Source organism: Pantherophis guttatus, chromosome 2, assembly GCF_059756535.1.
Source record: "Pantherophis guttatus breed Tessera chromosome 2, ASM5975653v1, whole genome shotgun sequence".
Classification (NCBI taxonomy): domain Eukaryota; kingdom Metazoa; phylum Chordata; class Lepidosauria; order Squamata; family Colubridae; genus Pantherophis; species Pantherophis guttatus.
The window spans coordinates 37,175,235-37,191,538 of record NC_142064.1 but is presented as its reverse complement, the minus strand read 5'-3'; the positions used below and the strand labels follow the sequence as shown (position 1 = coordinate 37,191,538).

The following is a 16,304-nucleotide window of genomic DNA, read 5'->3' as shown; positions in this document are numbered from 1 at the left end:
CTGCAGTGCCAGACGTGTCCCCCTGCTTAAGCCAGTACATGTCCGGGCCCATCTGAAGTTTGCTAGAGAGCATTTGGATGATCCAGAAGAGGATTGGGAAAATGTCATATGGTCAGATGAAACCAAAGTAGAACTGTTTGGTAGAAACATAACTCGTCGTGTTTGGAGGAGAAAGAATGCTGAGTTGCATCCAAAGAACACCATACCTACTGTGAAGCATGGGGGTGGCAACATCATGCTTTGGGGCTGTTTCTTTGCAAAGGGACCAGGACGACTGATCCGTGTACAGGAAAGAACGAATGGGGCCATGTATCGTGAGATTTTGAGTGCAAACCTCCTTCCATCAGCAAGGGCATTGAAGATGAAACGTGGCTGGGTCTTTCAGCATGACAATGATCCCAAACACACCGCACCGGCAACGAAGGAGTGGCTTCGTAATAAGCATTTCAAGGTCCTGGAGTGGCCTAGCCAGTCTCCAGATCTCAACCCCATAGAAAACCTTTGGAGGGAGTTGAAAGTCCGTGTTGCCCAGTGACAGCCCCAAAACATCACTGCTCTAGAGGAGATCTGCATGGAGGAATGGGCCAACATGCCAGCAACAGTGTGTGCCAACCTTGCGAAAGCTTACAGAAAACGTTTGACCTCTGTCATTGCCAACAAAGGATATATAACAAAGTATTGAGATGAACTTTTGATATTGACCAAATACTTATTTTTCCACCATAATTTGCAAATAAATTCTTTCCAAATCAGACAATGTGATTGTCTGGATTTGTTTTCTCATTTTGTCTCTCATAGTTGAAGTCTACCTATGATGTCAATTACAGGCCTCTCTCATCTTTTTAAGGGGGAGAACTTGCAGAATTGGTGGCTGACTAAATACTTTTTTGCTCCACTGTATGTATATATTTATATTTATTTTGTTTTTCTATTATGTCTAATATCTATTTAAAAAGAACATTTTTTTCAATTATAGATAATTGGCTACCAGACTGGCATAATATCAGATAGTATACAAAAAGGTGAAAATAAAAGAAAAAAAATTCCAGGGTCGCTAATATTGCTGCTTCTGGCACATTTTCAGAAACTAAATTTGATTGATTTTATTAACATTTCTTTTTTCAGAATTTATGAATGTCTTGAGTATAGCTTTTTTTTTTTAAACCCAAAATTGCTAGTCAAGCATTGAAATATGTGATATTTTTGTAAGACCATCTATATGCCGCAATAAAAAATAAATCTAGAAATAGGCTAAATCTAGATTACATTATTGTTCCTTACCTTCAACTTTTATCCGAGAAAAGCAATTACATTGTAATCATTGTAACTAAGTTATTTGCTTAAAACATTAACACACACCCTGATAACTGAAACTCAACTTTTATTTTTGTTTTTGGCATGTACAGTAGACAGTTTACTTTTCATTTTATTAGCAAATTTGTATCATCAACACTATAACTTTTAATCGGGGTTCCAGGAATTTTTTTAACAAGTTCCGTGGCTTGGGAAAATGTGAAAACAGAGGAGTTTTCCTGTTGATTTAGATAATCAATTTCATCTAAGAATCTCTGTATTCCCATCCCGCCCAGCAATAAAATCATTTTGCTGCAGAAACTGCTCTTCCCTTGTTTCGCTTTCCACAGATATATTTCTCAATTGAGGAAAGTCCATTTTTCTTACTTCCTCTTTCCTGTAAAGGAAGAGTTTTCTTTTGGTTTGAGGGCTGAGAGAACCTTTTTTCCCTGAAGCAACTCATTTCAATTGTCTGTGAATCAGGACCTGGAAACAGGTAAGTTCCAATGCTAAACTATCAATAAAAGAAGATATTCCTTTATCTTTCCTTATCCTTCCTAAAGTTTCAACTTTAATTGAGCTGATGAACTGTGAGTTTTACAAGACTCTGCAGTTCAAATTCAAAGGGAAAGAGGCGATGTTAATTTGAAGTGTTTCCTGTAGATATCAAGAAATAGTGAACACTGCCTGCATTGGTGAGAATAAAAGTTTCTTTTAATGCCAGAATCATGATTTTATTAGTACCACAGCAAGGACCCCAAAGATTGTTATGTCTTATTTGAATTCAGACCCTATTCATTTCCAAACCATTTACACAAATTTGAATTGCAAGTGACATGTCATCTTCACACATAAGAAAATGTCCTAGAAATTTGTTTTTGCATTGAACAAGTAACAAGAAGAAATTATGAGAGAACATGCATAAATATTGTGTGCACAAAATCTACCTCTATATCAATGTAAGCTCTTTTAAAAAGATATTTCATTGATTTTTTTTTAGGTTTTTAATTTTTTTTCTGCTACAGCTACATTGCTCGGACATACTAGACTCACTAGAAAAATGTGGCACAGGAGTTTTCATATGTTTTTTTCTAATAGCTCAAAAAGTGGGAAAAGGGAGAGGAGGAAGTAACTTGTAAATACTTTTTAGCAGAAACTGACTTCAGATTAATAATTGACATCCTGCCTAAGATTTTGTTTCTACTGTCTGGCAGAGGAACCCGAGAACCACCAAGTGAATGCTCATAATATGCCGGGATAAACAAAATTTTGAGCAATTTCCTGGCTTTGGATGAGTTTATAAAGTCTGTGAATTAATCCTGTTCCTTTCCTCCTAGACTGGTAGCCTCAGGTATTGAGGATGGATACAAGTAGGAGGGTAGATGCTCTCCTGATATTACTTGGAAACCGTCCTTCATGCCTGTAATCTATCCTCCAGGATAATCCTGAACACAGTTCTAGTGTGCTTTTCAAAAACTGCTAAATCTGTTTCCAAAAATGACCCAGCTGTCACATTGCAACAGTAAAGGATGAACACATAATGAAACAGAAAGCAAGCTCTTTGAAAAGACAATTTGTCTTTTTGTCAAATTTGTCAATTTGAAGGGGGGGATTTAGTAGTCTAAGGATAGATAGGTTAATTTAGTTTATGATTGTTAATTGAAATACCTTATATTTTGCTCTGGGAAGTCGGGGGGGGAGGGGGGGATGAGAGGAGGGAAAGGGTGGGGGGGAAATCTTTTTCTTTTCTGTAAAACTTTTCAATAAAAAAAAAGAAAAGAAAAGACAATTTGTCACACATTCAGAAATAGTCTTGCTCACAAACTGGAGGCATGGAGCACTTCTGATCTATCAGCCTGCTAGATGCGCAACTTGATAATTGGCCAAACCCAACATTCATTCTCCTGTCAACCTAGCAGTTCAAAACCATGCAGATCAGGGATGGGTTCCACTTACTTTTACTACTGGTTCGCAACAGGAGCATGCGCAGATCATCAGTGATGATGTCAGGGTGGGTGGGTGGAGCCTCCTGCTGCCATTACTACCGGTTCGCAAGAACCAGGCCGAACCAGGAGCAATCCACCACTGATGCAGATGCAAATTGATAAATAGGTACCACTTTGGTGGGAAGGTCACAGCATTTTGTGTACCTCAGGGTACAGTCATGCTGGCCATATTACCACAGAAGTTTCTTCGGACAATGCTGGCTCCCTTGGCTAAGGCTAAGAGACATAAGCACTGCCCCCTAGAGTTGGATTTGACTAAATGGGAAATTTGTACCCTTACCTTTTAACCTTCATTCACCTAGACACTCTTTAGCAGATATTATGGGTAGAGATGAGTAGTTGTATTTTCAGCCAGCAGTTTGAAGCTCAGTTGGAGAGGAAGGAAACCAAGCAGTTGTCTCCTGTAACTTCTGAATTAAAACTATAAGACAGCATCCTTTACCATCCTGGAAATAGGAACCAGCTGATAGGGCAGCAAATTTTAGACCAGTCAGATTTATGCCACCTCAAGGAGTGGTGGATTACAGTATACTTTAACCTTGTTATCTGGCTATCCCATATACAGTGGCAATGAGTGTATCATTAGAAGACTTGAAAGAACAGGTTAAGGTTAGACCATCATGGAGAAAATCAATCTATCCGGTTGCTAGCAGTAAAAAAGGTCTTGATTAATCAATCTGGCTTTGCATTAAAAAATGTAATAAGTAATGCTCTAAAAAAGTAGCAAAATGTACTACTTGTGATAGCAGACCCATACTACTTCAGTTGACTCCTTGGGGAAAAAACCCCCACCATAATTATTATTACTCTGTGCAATGAAGTATGTAATTTCAGAGCCAGATCATTTATGATGTATTGACTTACAATTTTGTTTTGTTTTTAATATCATAGAATGGCTGCCCAAGAGACTTCTGCAGATATCAGTAACATTTCAGAGCTGGATTCCACTTATATTGAGAGGTTTTACCCTCAGGCAAATTTTAATTTTAGCAAAATTATGGAAGAAATGGAGCTAGAATACCGGCAAATTCGCAAGGAACATCAAAGAGGGTTTAATCCTACAATGAGAAGTGAAGCCAAAAGGTTAAAAACTTTCCTCTCCCTACCTACTGGTTGTAAATCATCTTGGGCACCCTCAGAAATGGCTGCAGCTGGCTTCCATTACATCAGTGTTAAGACTGCAGTACAGTGTTTTTGCTGTGGATTAGTTTTGCTTGCAAGAAGTCTTGAAAGGTCACCTTTTGAGGAACATAAAAAGCTATGGTCCAGTTGCGAATTTATTTTAGGCAAAGAGGTTGGTAACATCTCTAAATATGACATTCGAGTACAGAATCCAGAGAACAATTCTTCAGAAGTAAAAAATAAGCACAAAGAAATGGAGTCAAGACTTGAATCCTTCACCAACTGGCCATTTTATTGCAAAGAGATACAGCCTGCTTTACTAGCTAATGCTGGATTTTTCTTTACAGGTAATCCTAAAGCATATTTATTTTCTAATTTCTAAAATTTCCATGCTGCAAAGAGAACATAAAACATTACAAGTTTTTGGTTGAGTTGCAAAATTTGGCTAATGGGCTGCTTAACAACCCTGCCACAATTTGCTGCCGTTTAATTGTACCACATTTCCAACACTTTTTGCTGTTGAGAAATATTACCATTTTTATGTTGATCAGTGGCACTATTCCCACTGTACATCAAGCCACAAACCCAAACAAGCCTTCTTACCGGTGTTTCTGGCAGCTCATTCATATTAACTGGGCTTTTTGACAAGGCAGGGTCCTTATTCATTTTCTCCAGGAGGTGCCTAGACCATAAGCCCATGGACCAAAAGAATTGTCTGGGGTACCAAGAGGATTACTGTTGTTGTTTTAAATGGTGGCATTATTCTTTTTTATGTTTTTGACTGCTGCTTGTAAGCCACCCATCCAGTGTTATTGTATGTAAGATAGGCAACAGTGCAAGTCCAATAAACAAACACTCCTGAAGTTTGAGCCCTGGTGGAACATAATGCAGAATTGCAGGCTAACTCTGCCCACAGCCTGGACTTCGAACCTCAAGGTTGACTCAGCCTTCCATCCTTCCGAAGTAGGTAAAATGAGGACCCAGCTTGTTGAGGGCAATATGCTGACATTATAAACTGCGCAGAAAGTGCTGTAAAGCACTATGGGGCAGTAGGTAAATCTAAGCCAGTGATGGCTAACCTTTTTGCCGTTGCGTGCCAAAAGCGGAGGGAGTGCAGGGGGGTCGCGCGCGCGCGTGCCTACACCCATAATTCAATGCCCCCCTGCCCCCTCGCGTATGCACATGTGACCTCCCCCTCTGCGACCCCTGCTTTTGGCACGCAATGGCATGGTGGGCCTGGTAGGCCCATTTTTTGCCCTCCCCAGGCTCCAGAGGCTTTCTTGGAGCCTGGGGAGGGCAAAAACAGCCTTCCCTAAACCCCCCGGAGGTCTCCCGGAGGCCGGAAACAGCGCGTTTCCTGACTTCCGTTGGACCTGGAAGGCCCAAAAATCAGCTGGCTGGCGCGCACATGCTCGCTGGAGCTGGGCTAGAGCAACGCTCGCATGTCCACAGATATGGCTCCACGTGCCATAGGTTTGCCATCACGGGTCTAAGCTATTACTATTGCTATTTTACCTTGGCCAGCCAAGTAGAAGTTTACATGTTTTGTTCCATAAGCATCCAGTAGAAGCTACAATTAAGTCTATAAATTCAATATAGTATTTTGTATATGTACTACGCATACAGGATGACTCTATTGGGTTTCATAAACAAGGATGATTAATATAGATTTCACTATCAATACAATTTTCTGCTTGATTGGCATTCTTATTGTACTGGTTTGCCTTCCAGAAGGATAGCTTCAAAGTACCAAAAGTCAGATGAATAGCTCAGCTCTGTGTAATTGTCTTTCATGCAGGCATAAAAGATACAGTTCAGTGTTTTGCCTGCTCTGGGTGTCTGGGAAATTGGGAAGAAGGTGATGATCCATGGAAAGAACATGCAAAGTGGTTTCCTGAGTGAGTAATACACGAGACAAGTTCACAATCCCTTTATATTCCTGGTTCTAATATTGAAGATAGCAGTACTGTAGTTATATTCCCAGCAGCTGTGACCCCCCCCTGTGACTACCAGACCCCTTGAAGCAAATCCAAGATAGCCAAATGAACAGAAGATCCAACAGTATCTTTGATCTGTGATCACCAACCACAAGCTTGTTTGCTGACCATGTCTCCAGATTATCCTCAAAGGAAAGCACCAATCATTGTAGGGTGATAGTAATATGGCCTCAGATCAACATAATTCAATACTCATCCACTACAGGGCCATTGGAATGGGATTTTTTTGTTACTTGTATAGAAAAATGCAAATTCCATACGCATTCTCAGTTACAAAAATGTTGTTAGAATATCTTCGTTGCTCTGTGTCTGTGAAACACTCTCCCTTTGGAAATCAAATAGAATTTTACCCTCTCTGAATCCTGGAAGAATATCTTTTAAATGTAACATTTCAAACAGTTTTAATAGGTTTTAAAACGTTTACTTAATGTATGTATGTTTATGTTAATATAAACTGACATTATTTTTTATTTGAACAATGCTATGTATTGCTTTAGCAATATTAAAAACAGCGGGCAAAGAGCATTAATAAGTTGAGCGTATAAACTAAATTCCCATCGTGGTTGGATTTATAGGTAAGAGTTGGTCAGAGGTTTCTAAGGCATCAAATCCTGATCCAACCCAATATCTTAAACATCAGTAACAATGATGAAATTTATGTCATTACGTAAACATATTACCATATAAGTAAAAACAAAGGAATGCTGAATGAGAAAACATAATATAGGTAGACTGAAGGGGTGCTTGGAAGCCTTAGGCTATCCTAATTCATTCCTGCCCTTCCAGGATGCTGCTTGGCTTCTTACTCCCAAATAACAAATGACTCTATCTGGATTGCTTGGGATGAACAGGTAGAAGAAACAACCCTTTTCACCATCAACAATCCCATGCTATCACTGTTCCATCTTCTATCACCACCATTCTGAAAATTGGAATGGTACTCAGATTTCAATATAGTAGTTTTGTTACTAGAAAAACAATATAAATACTATGAATAGATACATTTATGCATTCATTTCTAGTGGGCAAAATTCCAACCTGATACCCTCAAAATATCTTGGACTATAATAACCATTGCCAGCTAGCATTGCCAATAGCCTGCTACAGCAGATAGTGGAATTTATAATCCAACATTTTTGGCAGGCGCTAGCTAGAGGAACATTGTTCTTGGATATTTGTATGCTAGTTCTAAAGCAAAAAAGTGTAAGAATCCTGAGAATAAAAACTAGAACAACATGTCCTTCTTATTTCATAATATGAAGCTCAATTTGCTCATTGTATAAAATCTCCACAATACAGCGTACCAATTACTACATATTTACATTTGTGCTTTAAATTCTTGGTCAAATGCCAGGACAAATTGAAATTTCATTAATTGTTCATATCTCTTGTGATAATCTAAAATATATAAATTGCCATTATATTATTTTATAGATGTGAATTTCTTCAAAGAAAGAAGTCCAGAGATGAAATTAAACAGTATATTCAAAGTTATTGTGGATTTTTTGGCATTACGGTATTCTTTTTTCATTTTTATTTTATTGAAACCTGATTGTTTAAGGAGCTACTCTTAATGGGATAATCCTCAAGGTTTTAATTTTTGTGTTGGAAAATCTAACTAAACCTCATGAAAAGTATTTCTCTAGGTTCTCTTCCTTCACAAAATTAAAAGTTAGAATGTTTGAGTATTATGGGAAATTAAAGCAGCAGTTAGCTAATGCTGAGATCTGGGGGGAAGGGAGAGTCAGAACAATCCTAATTGGAGGACTACCAAAGGGGGGAAAACTGCATCTGTTCAAGACATAGTTATTTGTCAAAGTATAAACTCATGGCAGATCAAAGAAAGGTTACTTGAACAAAAATGTTCAACAGAGTCCTTAGAGCAATTTATGTATAGTATTTATAAACTGAATTCAAAGCATCAGTGTAACATATTATCAAAATAATAGAAGAAATAGAAACACGAATAAAACTAATTCTAACAGGTTTTTTTTCTTTGTTTTTTTTTTAAGGGAAAGCATTTTACAGCATCTGCCAGGAAATGTTTACCTTCTGACCCAGGTACAATAATGGAAATATAATTCTAGGCTTGTGATTTAAATCACAAGGAAGCAGCGTAGATATTTTGGATGTTCAAACTTGACCATTGGCCTCATTGCCAATTATGGATCTTGGAATCAAAAATATCTGAAGAATATGAGACTGCAAGACCATGCTAATTGTCACGAGATCCAAAATGCCATATGATCTGCATTATGAGTTCCCTTTTCCTATTGTAGCCTGCTAAAACTAATTTTTAGTGTTTGTAGAACACATGTTGCAAAGTGCAATCACTGCAATGAAAATTCAATTATCTGTTTGTGAACACCAAATCAGTTTCTATAGAATCACATGCTTCTTTGGCTTCTTATGCTTGTATGAATAGAATTGCTATCAGTGGTTGCGATCATGTAGATGTCTATGCACAGCAAATATATCAGTTCAGTGTGGACAGGGCAGGAATTGATTGCAACAGATAACATTGTCCAATTAATTGTTTTGTCAAAGCTTTGAAACATTTCAAAATCTGCTGAATTTTATTTATTTACTAGCACTGTGTTTATTTTAAACACCTTTAATTAAGAGCTCATGATGGAGTACAATTGAACTCAAAATAAATTTTTTCTCTAATCCCATCCTATGCATAAATAGTGAATGCTGTATAAATGTCTCTCTACACATAAAAAAAGACATGCAGTTGATGATTTTCAGTTTTCTTTATGTCGTTGGTTTGAGTTCTGGGCTTAGCGACTTGATTGCAAGCGTTTCATCCCCACTTTGGATAAGCACATTGAAGATGTCTCCTCAAATGGGGACGAAACACTTGCAACCAAATCGCCAAGCTCGGAGTTCAAACCAGCAACATACCATATTTTTAGGAGTATAAGACACACCTTTTTCCCCTAAAAAAGAGGGTGAAAATCTGGATGCATCTGGCTTTCATCTAAAATAATAAGGCAAGCAACAAAAGAAGAATCAATAAAGGTTCTAACCAAACTATGCTAACAAATCTGGAGAATGACACAATAACCAACAGATGGGAAGAGGTTAATCTATATACCAATACAAAAGAAAGGAGATTGAACAGAATACAGATAGTCCTTCAGAATAAAAGCCTCTGAAAGAAGCTTCAGAAAAAAGCCTCTGAAAGAAGCCTCAGAAACAAAGCCTTTTTTTCTGAAGCTCTGTTTTGGAGGCTTTCAGAGGCAGATTTTTTTTTTCTGAAACAGAGTTTCAGAAGTTTCAGAGGCAGAAAAAAAAGCAAGGCACAGAGCTCACAACCAACAACCTGTTGCTAAAATTCACCTCTGGAAACAGCTGATTGGGGGTATTCTGGGAGGCCGATCTACCCACCAATCAGCTTTTTTCTTACTCCGGTGTGTCTTATACTTCGAAAACTATGGTAACTACCAACCCAAGCTACTAATATTCAAAGACATTTCAGTTTTCTTTATTTACAGTTTTCTGGGTCTTTTAAAAACAACATACATTTTATTCTCTACTATAAATCATGAAAATATGTCTACTTGACAATGTCTCAGGCATTTCTTCCTAAACTCTGTGATGTTTTTGGTTGCAAAAGAGGACCTAGAACCCTTTCTGAACATCTACAAGGATGAAGAGATTCGGCTGGAATCCTTCAAAAGGTGGCCACATGATGCGCATGCTGATCCAGCAATTCTGGCTAAAGTAGGTTTCTTCTATACAGGTAAGTCCGCAATAATCTTACCCTTATTTACCAATGTCTGCAAAGTGTTATTGGAGTTTGATTTAAATTTTTGTATATGCATTCAGTTCTAATTAATAATAACATTCTCTTTCTAATTCCACATCTTGGTATTCTTTTACTGTTTTAAATAATATTTTGGAAACAGTTTACATTGTTTTAAATCAAATCAAAAGACAGGTTTTGGAAATGATGGCTATATTGATGAAATTTTAATTCAGTCACCTAGGAAACTTGTTTTTAATTTTTTAAAATTCCTTGTATATAAAGCAGTGTTTCTCAAGTTTGATGCCTTTAAGATGTGTAGTCTTCAATGCCCAGAGTTCCTGGAATTCTGAAAGTTTAAGTTCACATATCTTAAAGTTGCCGAGATTGAGAAACATTGATGTACAGTTCAGAAGTGGGTTTCACTTACATTCGCTACCAGTTCGGAACTGTGAGTGTGTGTGCATGCTCATGCGCAGATCATCCATGATGACGTCCTGGTGGGCGGAGCCTCCCGCCACTACCGGCAACTGGTGGAAACCCACCACTGGTACAGTTAAACATTAACCATACCATTCTAAATATTTAACCTTACTACTGTTTGATGAGGTTCCGCGTGCTTGGAAAATGATTCAGAGGAAAATAACTTCAGCTTTGAGTAAATGTGAACACAGCACTTTTGTGGTACTCATTAAAGCAGCTCAACTTTTTTCAAGTTTTATGAAAGCGTCAACAAAGGAGCAGTTACTTTAAGAGACATTTCAGCTTTAAATAATATATTCCTTAAAGTGTCAGCATGCTTTTCTTCAGGCTTTCATGGCCTATTCATTATAACCAACAAATTATGCTTGGTTGAGGGCTTAGCTCTACGTATCTTGTATTTAAGTAAGGAAGCATGTACAAAGGTGTCAAAAAAAAGGAGATGGGAATTTAACATAAATTATATATCTTGCTATATATACATTTTCTTGAATTGGTGTTTTGCCTAATAGAAGGCCATGAAGACCTAGCTCTTCACTCACTCGCTGGGGTAAAGTGATAGGAGCCTTGGCATGTTGTCAAGGCATTCTAGGATGACTAAGGAACCTGGTTTTTAGCTTTTAGTGTTATATTTTTCATGGTTTTATGTTTTTATAGTTTTATTGTTGTAAGCTGTCCAGAGGCTCTTGTGTGTTTAATCACACTTGGCCAATATTCTATTCTGTTCTGTTCTGTTCTGTTCTGTTCTGTTCTGTTCTGTTCTGTTCTGTTCCGTTCTGTTCTGTTCCGTTCCATTCCATTCTTGGAATCCACATAGCCTCATAGCTGGGCACCTATCTTTCTCAGTCCTTTACTGCATAAGATTGATGAAAGAACATGGGGAAGCTGTTAATTGTTAATGGTGTGGTTTTTAATGATTATTGTTTTTCTAAAATATAAGTCAACATTGATGTCCGAAGTTTCTGTGACCTTAATATATTCATTCTGTTCTGTAAAACTACCCCAACCAACATTTTGCCTCATTGAGCGGATGATGTTATGGCAGTCCTAGACATATTTTTTATAACTCTCAGTCCCAAAATCATAAAATGTATTCCCAAGACCAAAAACTGTTAGCTCCCTGTATTAGGTCCTCAAGTTGTTTAATTCAGCGGTCACCAACTGGTGGTCCGTGAGAAAATTTTGGTGGTCTACAGAAAAATTATTTGCATTTTTTTATATTGCACTAAATCAGGGATCCTCAAACTACGGTCCCTGGGACAGATACATGCAATGAACTTTTGTGTTGCTGCAGAGTCTCCCCCTTAGGGGTCTTTTTGTGTGGGTAGGAGAAATTCTGAATTGGGGTCTGCTTCAGCAGGGTGAGGCATTGGGCAAAGGCTGGAGGGAAGTGCCGCTGGTAGTGAAGAGCTGGAGGGCCTTGTTCCAGTGGGACTGCATCATGGCCTAGAACTGCTGACCATCTCAGCCCGCTGAGCCTCCAGGCGCTGGTACCTGGCCTTCCACTCCCGCAGGTCTTCCCTCTGCTTGGAAAGCCTATGCTCGTAGTCCTCAGTGAGGTGCTTCTGTTGAGTCTCCTTCTCGGTCAGATCCAATTTGAACTGAGCAGCTGTTTTGCCAACTTTTTCTCATGGTGGTTGCTTAGCTCCAACAACTGCTTCCTGTTGGGGCCCTAAGGTGCCTGGATGGGGAGTCGAGGAGTGGCTGGGAGGGGAGGGGGTGAATCGAGGCTGGCGAGGCACTCTTCAAAGTGAGTGACATTGAGTTGGCCACACCCACCCAGTCACATGATCAGCTAGTCATTAGGCAGATCATATTAGTGGTCCACAGGATTTAAAATGAATTTAATGGTTCCTGAGGTCCGCAAGGTTGGTGACCCCTGGTTTAATTTATTTACAAGAAAAGCTGCACATTTAAAAATGAGAAGAGGGTCTTCCATTTAAGTATACCTAAGGCAATCAGGACAAAACTGATCCTACTTGATATATGGACCAAACAATGGCATTCCAATCCCCATTTCCTGGCAAACTAGGTGTCATCATCTGTTCATATTGTCTGACAAGTTAGTCCTTCCAGGTAGCAGCCAGGTTCTCATAATCACTCTCACATATCACCCTCCCTTACAGTATCAATAATTCTCATTTCACCCCAAAAGGACCAATTCTATGCATTCTGATAGATGTTCCCTTCCTTCTACTTATAAGTAAGAGAGTGAAGGCTTTCATTTTCTGATTTTCATTTAGCATTGTATCTATTATTAATGATCTTGATGTAGTGTTAACAAGTCAACTGAAACAAAAGGAAGTATTACAGGTTCTGATAAAAATTAAAGAAAAATATTGATCATACACTGATGACAGTATTCTTCTCTCTCTGTCTCTGTCTCTCTCTGTCTCTCTCTCTCTCCCTATGTGTGTTTGTACATATACTACGTGTATACGCGCACACATACCCCACAATGTTGAACTGTTATTGCCTTTTTTGTAGGGAAAAACGATACTGTACAGTGTTTTTACTGTAGTGGGTGTCTAAACAACTGGAAAGAAACTGAAGACCCTTGGGAAGAACATGTGAAATTTTTCTCTCAGTAAGTGAAGATTGTACTGAATTATCTCATTATAGATATCTGAATTATATTTATAAATATCATTTATAAAAATGATACAATTGTTTGTTTATAAGTTACAAATACTTGCCATTCTTGTAGAAATGAATAAAATAATAAATAATAAAAATAAATATTTGGATAAATATGCATGTTTTAATTGGTTGGTTAAATTACTCTCTAAATTGTACTGAGGTGTCCTCCTAGGGCCGTGATGGCGAACCTATGGCACGGGTGCCACAGGTGGCACGTGGAGCCATATCTGTGGGCACGTGAACATTGCCCTAGCTCAGCTCCATCATGCATGTGCGTGCTGGCCAGCTGATTTTCAGGCCTTCCGGTTCCACCAGAAGTTGGGAAATGGGCTGTTTCTGATTTCCAAAGGGCCTCTGTGGGTGTGGGGAAGGCTGTTTTTGCCCTCCCCAGGCTCCAAGAAAGCCTCTGGAGCCTCGGGAGGGTGAAAAACGGGCCTACCAGGCCCACTGTGCCATCACGTGCCAGAAGCAGGGGGAGTGGGGGGTGTCACACACACATTGAATTATGGCCGCGCACACGCATGCGCGGCCCCCCTGTGCTCCCCCCGCTTTTGGCACATGATGGCAAAAAGGTTAGCCATCGCTGTCCTAGGGAGTTTGTTCTAACTCTCGTGAATTTACTGGTAGTAACGGTAAGTAGAATCCACCCCTGTGTGAAGCGGTATATAAGTCTGTGTGCTATTGCTATCATTTCTATCATCTTCATTAGCACAACATACAGAAAGCTAGGATTGGTGACGGTTATAGTTCAGCCATCACAAATGGTTCTAGATTGGAGCAGACCACATAGTGTATTGATGGATCCTAGGCTGTGATATAGGTATAGAGATATAGTTTTATTTGTTTGAAAAAAAGAAAGCAACTTAAGGCAAACAGACTGGTTGGTGCCAGCTAGAAAATCCAGATAAAATAGCAAGATTCAACCATTCAATAGTGCATTATCTAAGGATATACAAATACTAGTGGTATCTGATTCAGTTCATTTTGTTGATGTCAGTTAACACAGCTATTCTTTAAAAATGCATTGCAGTTGTAAGCTATCAGATCCAGAAAAACGGATATCATCGGAAAATAGCAAAATGCAACCGGAGGCTGAGTCACAGCATGAAAAGGTAAAACAGAGGATAGCTAGGATTTGATAGGTTAACTTTTTCACAATAGAAAATAATTTCCATTTCTATAAATAGAAGTGTCAGAGGAAAAAACAAGAATTGCTTTTTTTGTAATATTCTAAGAAATTGTCCCTGGTGTGCACAAATTTTAGATTTTGGTTAGAAATTCAGGTTGCCAGTATACAGGATACTAAACTATCAGAAACTAAAAAAAGGATACTACATTTCTTATTTAGCTAGTATAATTAGCTTACATCTTATATAGTGCAATACCTCCTTTACATATTACACAACCAGCGATGGGATTCAACTGGTTCGCACCACTTTGGCGGAACCGGTTGTTAAATTGCTGGCTGGCCCCGTCTCGCCCCTTCCAGAAGTCCCCCTGCGGCCTGTTTTTGCTCCCAGAAGGCTGCAAGGAGGCCTACAGGGCCCAAAATGGGGCATGGGGGGTGATGCTCCCTGCCCCGCAACCTGTTTTTACTGCCTGTCATACCCCTGGCCACACCCACCCAGCCAATCATTAGGGCAGAGAAACGGTTGTTAAATTATTTGAATCCCACCACTGTACACAACATCTATTGGTTGTGCTGGATCTTTATATAATTTTTAGTACCATTAATTGTAAATGGCTGAAATAGAAGAAGGTTCAATGTCACAATGATCATGTTACTTCTTAGAAGTTGATACTGAGGTAGTGATAGTGGCTCTAGATTTGTTATAGATTTGTTGTCACCTGTGTCCCAGGTGAATCATGTACAGTAATCAGTGTGCAATCCCTATGGTGACTGCCTAGCCTGCATATGTGGAAGAGCCATATCAGTGCAGTAAAGGTTTTCATGCTATGATGTTCCACAATATTCTGTCTTGTCATCCATGAAATAATGGTTTACATGAAATTAATGGGATAGATTGTAGTTGGTGCCACCAACTATTCTGAAGACACCCTCCCTTTGGAATGCCAAGGAGTCTCTTCAAATTCTACACTACTATCTAATAGCAGGGTAAGACTAGTGGTGGGATTTAAGTAATTTAACAACCAGGTCTCTGCTCTAATGATTTCTTCCAACAACCAGTTTGCCAAACTGCTCAGGAAGTTAACAACCGGTTTTCCCAAAGTGGTGCGAACTGGCTGAATCCCACCACTGGCTAAGACTAAACAGAACAAACAGAAATTTAATATTTTAAAAATATTTTATTTATTTAATTAATTAATTAAAAATATTTTAATAAAAATAAATGATAAATAAAAACATGTCCTTCTCAGTGCTATACAAGACAGAATTATATGCTTAATATGCTTTTTTTTAGCAAACATGTTACAATGAGAATCCGAATGAGATAGAAGCTATCAGCTCAGCCACAACCAGTAAGTATTTCACCACACGCAATGACATTGTTGCAATATTTTCAGGATCAGACTCAATAAAAATAATAGGAGTTAGAGCTTTAAATATATTTCTTTTTAATTATGATAGGCATTCTATATTCACTGAATATTCAAGGTAGAAGCAACGAGAATGGTGAGGGTGGCTCCTTATATATACAAGGGGTGGAGCTAGGAATGGGAGTGGTAAGTTATGAATACATTAAAGTCCAAAGAATAAGTTAACCTCTGATGTTCCATATATACATTATTTACACATTGGAGAATAAGGCATTTACATCTGACAAATCCCCCTTTAAATGCCGGTTCGTTACACAACACCAATTACATTCTGATTCAGGACAATATAATACATATAATTTAGAAGTTAAATATTTGTGTTGTTTAGAAGGTAAGGGTTTTGTTAATATGTCAGCTAATTGTTCAGAAGTATCGCAATGTATTGCTTTAATGAATCCGTCTTGAGACAGTTGTCTCACATGCTTAAACTTTATATCAATATGCCTGGACCTTTGT

General features: G+C 38.5%; 1 protein-coding gene across 2 annotated transcripts in view; it reads left to right on the top strand.

Moving 5' to 3' along the window:
- The first annotated feature begins 1,703 nt into the window (after positions 1-1,703).
- NAIP (NLR family apoptosis inhibitory protein) overlaps positions 1,704-16,304 on the top strand; it is a 28,955-nt gene continuing 14,354 nt past the window's right edge. For both annotated transcript variants that reach the window (XM_034441182.3, XM_034441183.3), the window contains exons 1-9: positions 1,704-1,789; positions 4,191-4,768; positions 6,220-6,319; positions 7,853-7,934; positions 8,431-8,479; positions 10,041-10,166; positions 13,137-13,236; positions 14,320-14,401; positions 15,713-15,770. In XM_034441182.3, the coding sequence (XP_034297073.2) occupies positions 4,192-4,768; positions 6,220-6,319; positions 7,853-7,934; positions 8,431-8,479; positions 10,041-10,166; positions 13,137-13,236; positions 14,320-14,401; positions 15,713-15,770 (1,174 nt within the window). In that variant the 5' untranslated portion in view covers positions 1,704-1,789; position 4,191. The remainder of the gene's footprint in view (positions 1,790-4,190; positions 4,769-6,219; positions 6,320-7,852; positions 7,935-8,430; positions 8,480-10,040; positions 10,167-13,136; positions 13,237-14,319; positions 14,402-15,712; positions 15,771-16,304) is intronic.